The sequence below is a fragment of the Austrofundulus limnaeus genome, unplaced genomic scaffold, assembly GCF_001266775.1.
Source record: "Austrofundulus limnaeus strain Quisiro unplaced genomic scaffold, Austrofundulus_limnaeus-1.0 Scaffold323, whole genome shotgun sequence".
Taxonomy (NCBI): Eukaryota; Metazoa; Chordata; class Actinopteri; order Cyprinodontiformes; family Rivulidae; genus Austrofundulus; species Austrofundulus limnaeus.
In genome coordinates this window covers 233125-246384 of record NW_013952725.1, presented here as the reverse complement: position 1 = coordinate 246384, position 13260 = coordinate 233125, and the positions used below count along the sequence as shown (strand labels likewise).

At 40.8% G+C, this 13260-nt stretch overlaps 1 protein-coding gene across 2 annotated transcripts in view; it reads right to left on the bottom strand.

Annotated features, from left to right (window-relative positions):
* Nucleotides 1-637: 637 nt before the first annotated feature.
* Nucleotides 638-13260, bottom strand: part of col8a1b (collagen, type VIII, alpha 1b) — a 19816-nt gene continuing 7193 nt past the window's right edge. The window contains exons 2-4 of one of the 2 annotated variants that reach the window (XM_014022292.1): nucleotides 7280-7413; nucleotides 3604-3865; nucleotides 638-3411 (exon numbers count right to left, since the gene is read on the bottom strand). In XM_014022292.1, the coding sequence (XP_013877746.1) occupies nucleotides 1463-3411; nucleotides 3604-3865; nucleotides 7280-7303 (2235 nt within the window). In that variant the 5' untranslated portion in view covers nucleotides 7304-7413 and the 3' untranslated portion in view covers nucleotides 638-1462. Of the gene's footprint in view, nucleotides 3412-3603; nucleotides 3866-7279; nucleotides 7684-13260 lie in introns of those variants that run through there. The other variant, XM_014022293.1, reaches the window with a different exon arrangement.

Genomic DNA, 13260 nt, shown 5'->3' with positions numbered 1-13260 from the left:
ATATATATATATATACACACACACACACCACTGTACTGTGGTAGCTTGGTGGTCAGTGCGATGGTCCAGGCAGTTCAAGTCAAGGTTGTGTCTAGAAGGACATCCAATGTTTACAGTTTTATTACCGCCTTGCTTGGCAAAACAAATATAATGGACCGAGGCAGTGAGGGGAGGGTCAATGTGAAAAAGTGAGCTGTTGCGGCCCGATAATGTGATGGAAGTGTTGACATGTGCAACCAACTGTTCATGAAAAACAGGAAACAGATTTATTGCTGAGGGAAGATGAATGATGAAGTTTGCCTTTTGTTTAAATTAGGGATGCGCGATATATCGGTATTGATATTGGTATCGGCCAATATTGCCAATTTTTTAGAATATCAGTATCGGTGCGATATGTAAAATTGGGCCGATATTAACGTCCGATATTGATTTCCCACTTTTTATCTTTATGTTTCTGTTTTGGGAGGGGAGATGGTTGGTTGAGCGGCATCTGTTTGATCATAATGGTGATATTGACGCTGCGCAGCCAGGAATAACTACAGAGTCATGTCAGAGGTCTGGTTGTTAGTTTACGTTATCAAAAAAAGACCCAAGTGTGTTTGTGTGTGTATATGTATAATGTAATTTGTGTGTTTGTGTAATATCAGTAAATGTCGTTTATCAGCCATAACAGCAATAATTATATCAAATATCGATATCGGCTGAAATTTTCAAATCTATGCATCCCTAGTTTAAGTGTTACCCACTAAGAGAATTGCTAAATTGAGTGAATTCATCATATTATGAAAACAACACGATGGACATGTGCATCACACGGTTAATGTGTTGCACTCTAAATCAACCCAGCTGAGCTCTGCTCCATTGCTCTTTTGGTTCTGCAATTCTTAATCCACTTTGAAAGCTTACTTCTCTGCTGGATGTGGCCGGGTCCCACTGTGATCCACCAACGGCCAAAGGCAGGATGAAGATGGACTGGTGGTTGCTGTTGTTTACTGTATTGTGAAAGAGCCTTAATATGTGCATGATTTTGGTCTGTGGGAGGAAACCAACATAAATAACAGTAAAAATAAAAATTCAATTAAAAAGTGCTCAAAGAAGGGTTTAGGGTTAATAGTCTACTAATTTCCCCTTTAGGGCCAGTGGGCCTCTTGGTCCAGGATTTCCACTCTCTCCTAAAAAGGATAATGCTTTAATGGCTTTGACATTTTTAAAGTTTGAGTAGTTTTAGATGGCCCAGATATTCACAGATGTCCAGCTGTTACTTTAGCAAACTTCTCGCTGATTCTCCAAACTGTCTCTTACATCTGTATGCAGACTCAAATGCTTAAACGGATCAAAAGCACAAAATGCACATTTTTTATTAGTATGTCCTTTTAAAATTCACACCTTGAGTGTGAAGCAAGTTTACCATTGTTACACTGAATTTTCCATCAGTGCGTCAAGACTTGCTATCCAAACTTGTTCACATCGAGTACAGTAAGTATCCGGAAAAAGTGGAGTGGACGTACTGACCGGCATAAAGTCCTGCTGCCTGATCTGATGGTAACTGTAAGTAAACAGTGTCCCCTTTTCGTAAGGGAAGTACAGCACTCCCTGAAGCCTGATCCAGCAAACCCTTTTTGTACTCGTCATAAGTGTACATTACTGGCTCGTTGTTCTTCGTCAGTGCCACCCAAACATTACTTCCTTTGCAGTGAACATGGTAAGCAAAGTAGTAGATTCCTGGTATGCTACAAGTGAAAATACCATTTTGAGGATTGTAGTCCTGATTGCCATTGTGCAGAAGTTTATCAAAGATGATGGGAGAACCAACAAGAGGGAATGGATTGGTGAGCTTTGCAGTGAAAGCAGGCATCTTCAGGGTGGTTCCGCTGATTTCGACTCCATTCTTTAGTTTTTCGTTGCTTTGACCATTGTGGGGGCCACTGTGAGGGAGAATCTGGCCAAGGTCTGGATACGCAGACGATAGTCCTGGGGGACCTGGGGGACCTGGTAGTCCAGGTCGCCCTGGAAGTCCAGGTGGACCGCTGGGACCAGGGCTTCCTTGAGGACCACTTTGGCCAGGTGGTCCAGGATTACCATTACCAGGATAACCAGGGTTACCTGTCAGACCTGGTTCGCCTTTTTGTCCTGGAAGACCAGGAGGTCCAATTGATCCCCCTGGTCCTGTAATTCCTGGAATACCCTGTGGTCCTGAGTGACCTTGGTCTCCAGGTTCTCCTCCCTCTCCTTTTGCTCCTGGTAATCCTGAAGCACCAGGGGCACCAGGTAAACCTCTAATGCCAGTTTCCCCTTTAGGACCAGTGGGCCCTTGTAAACCTCTTGGCCCAGGATGTCCACTCTCTCCTAAACCACCAGGCTGTCCTGGAAGACCTGAAGGTCCTCTTTCACCCTTAGTTCCAGGCATTCCTCTTGGGCCTCCAGCACCATCCTCTCCCTTTAGTCCTGGGAAGCCAATATCACCGGGAAGCCCCATTAGGCCTGGTGCACCAGACATTCCATTGAGTCCAGTTGGACCAATTACACCTGGAAGTCCTACTTGACCTTTTTCTCCTTTTGTGCCTGATGGACCTGGAAGTCCAGCATGTCCTTTGTGGCCCTTAGATCCTGGAAATCCTGGTTTACCATAGCCAGGCAACCCTGGAGGCCCAGTTAAACCAGGAGGTCCTGTTTCACCTTTTCCCCCTGGGAGGCCTGGTTGACCTCTAAAACCATCGTTTCCAGGTTTCCCAATTCCCGGAATTCCTGGAAGTCCTGTTTGGCCTCTTTCACCAGGTTGTCCTGCAAGCCCAGGTTCTCCTGGAAGACCTGGCTTCCCTGGTAGCCCTGGCTGTCCAGGTAGACCGTTAGGGCCAGGTTTACCATTGCCAGGGAGGCCTGCTTGTCCAGGTGGACCAGGTGGTCCGCTAGGTCCTTTCAAACCGGGAAAACCAGGTATACCAAGTCCTTTGTCTCCCTTTTGGCCAGGAGGACCAGGGAATCCAGTTGGGCCGTTTTGACCAGGTTCACCTGAAAGACCAGGCAGCCCTGGTAGACCCTGACCTCCTGCTTTTGAAGTCCCAGGGAGTCCAGTGGGACCTGGGAGTCCTGGAGGCCCTGGAAGTCCAGTTGGTCCATTTCCCCCTATTGGACCAAGGTCACCTTTTGGTCCTGGTAGTCCAGGGCCTCCAGGTTTTCCAGGCAAGCCTGGCATACCAGGTTTTCCAACTCCTCTGTAGCCTTGAGGACCAGGCGGCCCTGGCTTTCCTGGTAAACCTGGTAATCCCTGTCCTGATGGTCCAGGAGGGCCCTGTGGACCTAGTGGCCCAATTGGGCCAGGGGGCCCCTGAATTCCTTGTGGTCCTTCTGGGAAACCTTGTCCGTCTGGAATAGGTACAGGTGGACCCTTGGCTCCTCTTGGAAACGTTTGTCCTGTGAATAAACGAAAACACAGAAATAATGACTCTCACTTATTAGTTAAATGATTGTTGTCCATTTGATTTTATTCATGTCTTCCTACTCATATTTGCGGGAAGCTATGGTTTGTTTCCATTGGGAGAATGGCCCACTTAGAGATAAACAAACATTCATACTTACACTTGCACCCAGTGACAAGCAACTCACCTTTGCCCTTTGTCAGTAGTCTTTGTTTTCCCATTTGCAACGGCAGCTGAGGAAACTCATTTCCATACTGAGGCAGCAACGGCATCTCATTTCCCAGAAACGGTTGTTGTTGAAAGCCTTCATTCTGCTGAAGTATGGGCTGGTGCTGTTGTGGAGGCTGTTTTTGTCCATAATATGCCCCACCCTTAACCATGTGCAACAAATACAAATGGAACAGAAAGACGAGATGATCGAAACCGTGGAAGGGTACAGCCACCATTTTCTGTTGTGAAGAAGGAGAAAAAAATTGGTTGTATTCCTTTTGTCTAAAAATGTTATCTGATGTAAGAAGGAAGCAAACTGTAAAGACTGACCAAAGAACTACCGGTACATTGTTCAGTTCAGTTCATGATTAAGGGTTCAACATTTCTTAACGTTTGTAAGTAAATTTGACAATCCACGTACGTGTTAAAAATAAGAACACGCTCATGAAGACAATACTGTTCTAATTTTGGACAGAGAAGATAAGTAGTTTGAGAGAAAGAATAATGTTAAACAAGAAAAAAGAAAACTTTAAACAGAGGTCATCACTGGTTGTGATGTGGCATTAGATTCTAATCTGTTTCATGTGTTCTGCTTGAATTTGCATTTTCATTCATGGAACCAAAACTACTTTCATGGGGGACTAGACTAACAAAGACCCTTTGTCCCTCTTTGTGTAAAATGTTCTTTAGATTTGAATTTGATATCCCAACTAAATCAAAATATGTATAATAAACAGTATTCAAGGTTGAAATAAAAGGTACAACAAACCCAGAGCTTTTAACATTGCAGATTCTGCAGCCATCATAATGTACACTGTAATGCAATTTCAACAGAGCACGTTTTGAAATTGATTTAAAATGCTGTTCTGTTGGGGAAAAGAAATAAGGTCAGTCAGCCACAACTTCTTCCAAAATCTTCTTTTGATGTTTAAGTGCTTGAATGCTTGAAGACATTGCAGGTTATTTAAAATAATTATTTCCTCTTCTGTCCTACATGTCTTATACCCGCCTCTCTAATTGGCTTTATTGTTTTTATGCCCTCTTGTTTAGGTCAAAGTAAATTACATACTTTATATACAGTACAGATAAAATCATATAATTACGAGGCTCTGCTGGGAAGTGGTAAGTTTTGAACAGGATCCTTAATTTTTCAAACATGTTTCTGTTTTGACAATCTGTTAAGTTCTGCCAAAGGAACTCTGAAAAAATAAATACTGTATGAGTGGATGAGTATACGCTTCGCTCAGCAGTGGTATTTGTGTAATTAGTGGATCAAAGCTTTGGAAGCGCTGCAGGTATTAAAGTATGATTTGCTTACATTTTATTACAGAACAAGTTCTTGATAAACTAATCCAGGAGGTATTGGGCAAAATGTTTCCAGTGGAGATATTTATCTCACCATGAGCATGGATTAAAAGCTATGCATAAATTTAAAAACTGGGTAAAGAGAGGCAGCCATGTTTATTTTCACAATTTGGTTTGCAGTTGTAATAGTGTTTTGTTATATAAAAATACACAAAGATGATTTTCAAAACACTGAATCCAAAAATTAAATTTTTTTCCTTCTTAGGACATACATTAATTTTTTGGTGATTGGATAAAACATAACAAAAAACAGCTTGCTAGCTAATTATCTTAAAAAAACAGAAAGCCTTCCCACATAGCAATATTTGTAATAACACTTGGCCCAAATACTGCAAAGACTGATGGTCTTTTGATGGCCCAGATGTGATTTGCCAGATACGGGCCAGCACCACATAAACCAAACCATATGAGGTCCAGTTGTGCTGTGCCATCTTAAAAACAGAGCCATCATTGCCAAAACTGGCCCAAATCTGATTGACAAACCATTTGCCATGCCAGGACTCAGCCAGCAGTGCCAGCTTGACACCAGGGGCCTCATGTATAAACGGTGCGTACGCATAAAAACGTTGTGTGCATCAGGTTCTACGCCCACGTTGGGATGTATCAAAACCAACGCTGCGTGAAAGTGTGTGTATATTTACACACACTTTTCACCTGCTGTGAGAATGTGCAGCAGCCACGCAAAGTTTTTCAGTCGACAGTTTTAACCCACAAAGTCACGAATCTGACCTGAATCCACAGAAATATGACTCTGTTGTGTTTTCTGGATGTAAGGAGCATCTGAATACGGTGTTAGATTTTTATTTTAGTTTGAGTTTTTATTGTTTAAACTCGAATGATCATGAAACTGAACCCCGGGACTGAAAATCATTTAACCTCAGACAAGAAAATGGATCAGCCTAAAACTGATCAACAAACCTCAGTCCAGTCTGTAAACTGTAATGTTTTTATATTGTTGTCACGTACTGTAGCTGGAAACACACGTGGAGCGCACACACAGCTGAGGAGAATATAATGTGTGAATTGTTTAAGAAACATTTTAATTCTAACTGAGAAAAAAAACTTTGTCAACTCAGCAGATTAATTCAGAACAGCTCAGCTGTGATGATTCCYCAGCYCCACAAGATGCAGACAATAGATTTGTTGCTGCGTAAAGTTGTGTGYAATTTATGGATCAATGTCAACTGTTGTGCAGGCTGATATCACMMMARRARWWSWGRRSASMGWRTGKTTTTKTTGKCACACCGAACAAATTACAATCAGGTACTGTAGTTCTGAGTCGAGTCATGCAGCTGAATGAGAGACTTCATGATTATAAAATATAAATCAAACCGCTGCAGAAACGCTGCGACTCATTTCTTCACATAAACTATTTAATAAATATTTTTCTAAGTTCTACCAAACTCATCAGTTCGTCTGTGTTTACAGTCATTTATTAAAGACGTGTAAAGGTGGAAATATCTCTCAGCCTCATACGTGCCGCTGCAGCACACGCGCGTACACACCAACACCCACACACCTTTGTGGCAAACACATTTTTTACACCCCACTACTTATTTAGACAGTTTTCTCACTCATTCTCCATTTAATGTATAATTTTCCTGCATCTAAAAATCATTTCTGATCCCACAGAGAGGACAGTCTGAGGAGAATCTCACACGCTGGACACATTTACATCTATTTAACATATTTAAATGGAGGCGTGTCAGGGGAGGAGTCTCAGGTGTGCTCAGTTCCACGTTCATTGGGATGTTTAAAGGAAAGGTGCACAGGAACCTGCGTGTGCACGGTTTTATACATCTGAATATTTTGGTGCGGCGCACTTTTCTAAATTTGTCCGTACGTCAACTTTTAGTGTAAAACCTGCGCAATCCTTTACGCATGAGGCCCCAGATCTGGCACACACCTGTCTGCTATGTGGATGATATATTTACCAACCCGTGTGTCATCCTTTTAAAAAGGTAAACGGACTGTATAGCACCGTCTATACAGCCAGAATACTCAAAGAACTTTACACTAAAGTCTGTCCTCATGTACCCATTCACAAAGCACTCTGATAGGCCTCACTACAAAGCTACAGGTAAATGAATCTGCAGAAACTAATCAGTGTTTTAAATCACATTTACACACTGATGGGACACACATTAGAGACAGTGGGGGGGTTCAGTGTTTTGCTCAGAGACATTTCGACATGTGACTGAACAGTGTGGAATCGAACCGCTCTCTTTCGCATTAGAGGAATGACTCCCCTAAACACTCAGCCACAGCCACCCACACCAACTTCCCACCTTGCAGAACAAGTTAAGGAACATCAGTCCTTGTGAACTTCACCAACGCCGTCTGTTTTCTCTTCCTCTTGAAGGCAATTTTCAGGATCCTTTGGCATTGGACCCAGCCAAACTACGTGCAGTCCTCTTGGGCCCTGTGAAAATAGGAATTTCAATTTGGTGATTCAGAATCAGATACACAACTTAGAAAATAGCATTGTGTGTATAAGGAAACACTTCATTTTTTGATGAGTAAAAGTCAGTGAAGAGAACACAAGAGTGCCCTATTGCATTGATTATGCAAACAATAAATAGGGTCTCGAAGTCTTTTTTTCATCCAGTAGTTGTAAACAGGAATGTTCTTCAAACCTCCACCTCCTCACGGTGCTCCTGTTGCATGGACAGTAAAGCCACAGTATGTCTTTAAGTTGCACAGTTTAATATCTTAATTTTTAGTCCTGATTACAGAAAATCCATGTCATTAGTCATCTTTGTGGTTGTTTAACAGAAAAGCAATCCGAGTCTGAACCACATACTGATGCTTTGTTAAATGCTGAATTATAAGAACATTATATGTAGTTTCTTGATTATCCTGAATGGTGATAAAATGACGCCCTGAATCATGTTGCTGATGTTTATTTCTCTTTTCCATCACAGTATCTATTGTGTTTGGCTTTTCTTCTCCAAGTCTTTTGAAAATTTCATGCAGGAACTATTTTTTTTCCACCAACATTTTTACAAAAAACAACAAAGTACATTCCAGTTTCTTTGGCTTTATCCCACAATTTTAAGTATTTCCTTCCATTTCTAATTAACAAATACGACTAAAATGCATTGTAATTTAGCAGAACTGAAATGCTTTAGGTTCAACAAAGAAAAAGAAAAAAACACATTTAAACTTAGAAGTTTTTTTAACAAAAGTCTCACCAAGGTGATGCTATCAAAAAAAAATTTTCCCCAGGGGAGGATGTCCCAGCAAATTCATCTCTACAGGCCTCTGTTAAACAGACTGAAGGTCATGACAGGACAAGTAGAAAGGGAGTAAATATCTTGTTGAATGTAGCTGTAAAAGTTGTTTCCAAAAGTAAAAAACAGCCCTTACATCTGTCAAGTATGGTGGTGGAGAGTTGATGATTTAGGCACCCTGCAGTCATTGAATCAACTATCATCTGTCCAACAGCTGAGATTTGCACCAAACTGATACTACAGGACAAGGATCCCAAACACAGCTGCTAATCTATAACAGAACAACTAAAATATATATATAAATTTAAAAAAGGTTGTTTCAACAATCTAGTCAAAATCAAAACAGACTGAAATGCTGTGGTGGGACCTTCAGGTATGGAAGCCGAAACCTCCCTCTACAACCATTTGAGAGGGAGAAACTGCAAAAATAGTAGGAAAAGTGATTTCTTAAGGCTGGTTCTCATACTCCTCAGATACAAAAAGCTCCAAAAGAAAAATTGGAAGCATAACTGGACCTCTTCAATTAAAAAATATCCTCAGCAAAATGAATAGGTACCTTCCCCCAAAAAATGACCCAAGTAATTTTTCAAGTTTTTCAAACACAAATGTGCCTCATGAAATCCTTTGAGATTTCAGAACAATGCTTTAAAGTTTATAATACTGCTTTTTTATTAAGATGTAATAAGATGAGTACAAGTGATCTACTGAGAATTCATGATTTTATGCTTGAGTGCAGTAAAAACTATCAAACTAAATAAAATCTACAAACACCTCTGTGTATCTAGTTTAATAACAATTCCACACAAGAGTGGCTTGTTCCTGAAAAGCTTGTTGCCAACACTGAACCTCAGCTCGCCTTAGAAAATAATCAGATTTCCATTCCCTCTTCACGTTGCACCCCTGACTGATTCCAGATGGATCCGAGTCCACTGCTCGATATACAAACGATAAGGAGCAGAGGCGTGTCATCGCTTACAGACTTGGGTGCCACTCTTAATTACTCACGGTTGGGCCTGGAGTTTGGGTTTTTAACAGACTGAAGATCTTTTCCAACAAGATTGAGGCTAATGGCAAAGGCCCAGTGTGCAGACATGGGGTTAGGAGGGATTTCAGGGTCTTGGAGAGCAATGTAGACAAAACAGCATCAACAAAAACAAACACAGGACAATGTCTGAGGGAATGCACCTGTGAGAAACAACCACTTCTTTGTGTCAGTAGGTAACTTTTTATTGAAGTTGTCAAAAATCACATGCGGGGTTCCCCAAGGTTCCATCTTGGGCCCCCTCCTGTTTAATATTTTATGCTCCCACTAGCTAAGATTATAACAAACAAGATAATTACCAGTTGTGTCCTGATTCAGATACCAGCATTTTTACTAGTACTGGTACAAAATGCCTTGGCACCTGGAGCTAATATTGATACTGGTAGCAATAGTCCATTCAATGTCTTCAAGTGAAAGGTTGGTCAGTTCGATGTTTAAGAAGATTATACAAGTAAGAAAACATTTATATTTCACAACAATATACTGTATATCATGTTGTATATTTGATTTGATCCAGTCAGAGGAGCTGTAGGTCTAAGAGCCATCTTGTTCTAAATAAAAAGTGTTTTTAAAGTCATTGTGTAATGTTCTAACACAGTACCCAAGTAATCATACTCAGTTTGAGCAAAACTGGTATCAGGACACCCATGTTAACTATACAGATCACACACAACTCTACATTACACTTTTATCAATTTCAGCTTTCAGGAAAATGTGCTTTTTCTGTCTTTGTGCTAATTTCAGCCTTTTCAGCTACATTTTAAAGCTATTTTAAGCCCTTTTTTTTTTTTACAAAGACAGCTGTCAATGAGGCAAATGGATCAGCAGTGCTTTTTTAGATTTTTCAAAACAAATTGCATACTTTTCTTTTCTTGTTTTTTTAAATAGTAATTCTCCCATCTGTTAATTTTTACATTTCATCAACTTTTAGCTTCTTTTGAGTAATTTTAGATACTTTTTTGCCTATTTTTAAATAATTTTTGCCATGTTTCTACTGATTTTTAACTTTTGTTGTCTTATTTCCACCAATAGTCAATTGTACAAATTTAACTTGCATTAACAGTTCAGCTATAAAACTTTTTCAGTTTCTTCAGCAGCTCTCAACAAAAACATTTCAGCATTTAACAGTCACGCTGCATTTTTGCGGGAAATGTCATTTCTCTAGTTTTTTATGTTTTCGTCATGCCAAGCACTTTGAATTGAAATGGACAGAAACGTGATTTAAAAAGCTCAAGTCCCAAAAAATAAAAACCTGTAAAAACAATTCAGAGACAACGAAGGAATTTTAAATGGCTGTAAGAAAGTCCAGCTCATTTTGTGCAAAAATCTCCTATCAAAGCTCCTTTTTAAAATAAAGACAGCCATCAGAGCAAGTCGATCAGCAGAGGGCGCCAACGTAGACTTTTTTTTACCTCAAAAAGAAGAAAATCAGTCGAACATGAACCATGTTTCCTGACTCATTAGTTTTGCAGTGTGCTTTTGAGTGTCCTCACTTTGGACCTGACCCTAATTTTATTTCACGCTAACCCTCCCATTCCTGACTGTGCAGCGGATTTTTCCCACTAAATCATCAAACTGTCATTTCCCCAAGTTTCTTCCTGACTTGAATAAAAAAAAACAAAGGTTTTTGAGTTTAATTTGAAGAAAATGGAGCAAATTACCCTTCAGACTTAATTAATCCATGTAAAGAGCTGTTTTCTGATCTACTAACCTCTGACACACACTTATAATTGTGTTTTTCACCTCCACCTCTGAGTTTGTCCAACCTCCTCACCCGTCTCGTTGACAGATTTTTCCTCTCCTACAGTTCTGGGAACCACAAGTCACCGAATGTCTGCCCACAGTTTTCATCTCAGGCAAAACAGAATCGCACCGGGAGGAAAAATTATTTTCCTACTAGCCTTAGAGTTCTGTCAAAACAGAGTATCTGATGTCGATGGATAGCAGTTTTACATACTGTTAGAAAAGGTTTATGGGGTTTATTTTGCATGACATGTTCCACTCTCTCACACAGCAGGAAGGAAACACTTCTGAGGCTTTCAGCTCTTGGTTTGAAGTCAGTGGATTCAAACATTTTTTTGCCTGAATGTTGTCTGATTTTGCCACATTTCTTTCTATTTGCACTGGCTCTCGGATGGAAGTCTCTCTGTGGGAATGAATGTTTTCATAGGCAACAACAATGTTTGGCCAATACCCAGATCAGATATATTGTGCCATGTTAAAACCACAGACGCCCACAGGGGAATTGTGTAGTCTTCAAATGCTTAAATATATTTTTGTGAACTCTGTAAATTGGTGAAAACAAGCTCAAAATATGCAGGACGCCACAAAATGTCTCCTCAAATCTGTTTCTGGTTCGTCCCCTATCAAAGTAGGTATCATAAAGGAGAAGAAATGTGTAAAATGGACGTAACATTAGTACAAAGTTTAATCTAACTTTGCCTGTTTCATGCACTTCAATGGGTGGAAATAACTCCACGCAGCAGAGAACAGATGGCTTCATTTAAACTGCACACTGAGGTGCAGAAAAAGGTTACATTTTAGTTTCTCAGTTCCAGCAATGGATCACAGTTTTACCCCGAAGGCCAGACTGTGCAATGCTCAACTTCATTTATTTGTTCATTTTTTCTGGAAACAAAACAAAACAAAACAAAAAAACAAAAAACAAAAAACAAAGCTGATTTTTACATTTAGGTTTGCATAACTTGAATTTGGTGTGGTAGTATCTGAAACTGATCCCCAACACATCCTCTGAAAGCTAATATATTATATAAAATGCTAGTTTTATAGTTAATGTAAGTGCAAATGGCAACGAACTCTTGTAGGGAAGTAGCACAGAGGAGGCCGTCTGGTGCAATCGGTGGTAAAGACCCATGGTGTCCCATAGGACATGGCAAACCCCTGGGTCAGTTTGCCAAGTGCTAATATGCTACAGTGAGAGGACAGAGGGAGGAAATGTTGATTTATCCCCCAACATATGTGACTATGAACACTCTGAGAGAAAGACGTTCTAAATGCTGTAATCACTGATCTGCTGACTCATTGATCTGCTGACTCACTGATCTGCTGACTCACTGATCTGCTGACTCACTGATCTGCTGAGTCTCTGATCTGCTGAGTCTCTGATCTGCTGACTCACTGATCTGCTGACTCACTGATCTGCTGTCTCACTGATCTGCTGACTCACTGATCTGCTGACTCACTGATCTGCTGTCTCACTGATCTGCTGAGTCACTGATCTGCTGTCTCACTGATCTGCTGTCTCACTGATCTGCTGAGTCACTGATCTGCTGTCTCACTGATCTGCTAACTCACTGATTTGCTGACTCACTGATCTGCTGACTCACTGATCTGCTGTCTCACTGATCTGCTGACTCACTGATCTGCTGACTCACTGATCTGCCGACTCACCGATCTGCTGTCTCACGTCTTTTTGAAGTACAAACAAGGCTAAACGATGCAGTGTGAAACACGGCTTTTTCAAAATAGAGTTTGTGTAAAACAGTTTGAGAGTTGAGTTGTTTTAAGCTTTTGGTTTCAAGCCTTGATTGGACTAGCCTTTAGCTCATCAATCCAGTCTGAATGAAAGGAGATAAAGGAGGTGGGGCGGCTGTGGTGGAGTGGTTAGGGGAGTCATCCTGTATCCAGTAGGCTTTCAGGTTTGACACCCCCCCCCCCCCCCCATTCGAGCCGTCTCAGTTGTTGTGTCCTTGGGCAAGACATTTCATCCACCTTGGCCACTGATGGTGGTCAGAGGGTCCGAAGCTGGACAGCAATCAGTGTGCCCCAAGGCAGCTGTGGCTACAATGTAGCTTACTATCATCAGTGTGTGAATGGGCGAATGACTGAAGTGTAAAGAGCTTTGGGCACTATAGACGTTCAAGTTTACCATAATAACAGGCTACACTTTAAAAAATCTGAAATATCCCTTTAAGAAAAAAAATTGTATAGGTCTTCTGGACGGGTTCTTCTCTAATGAAACGTTTCGTCTCTC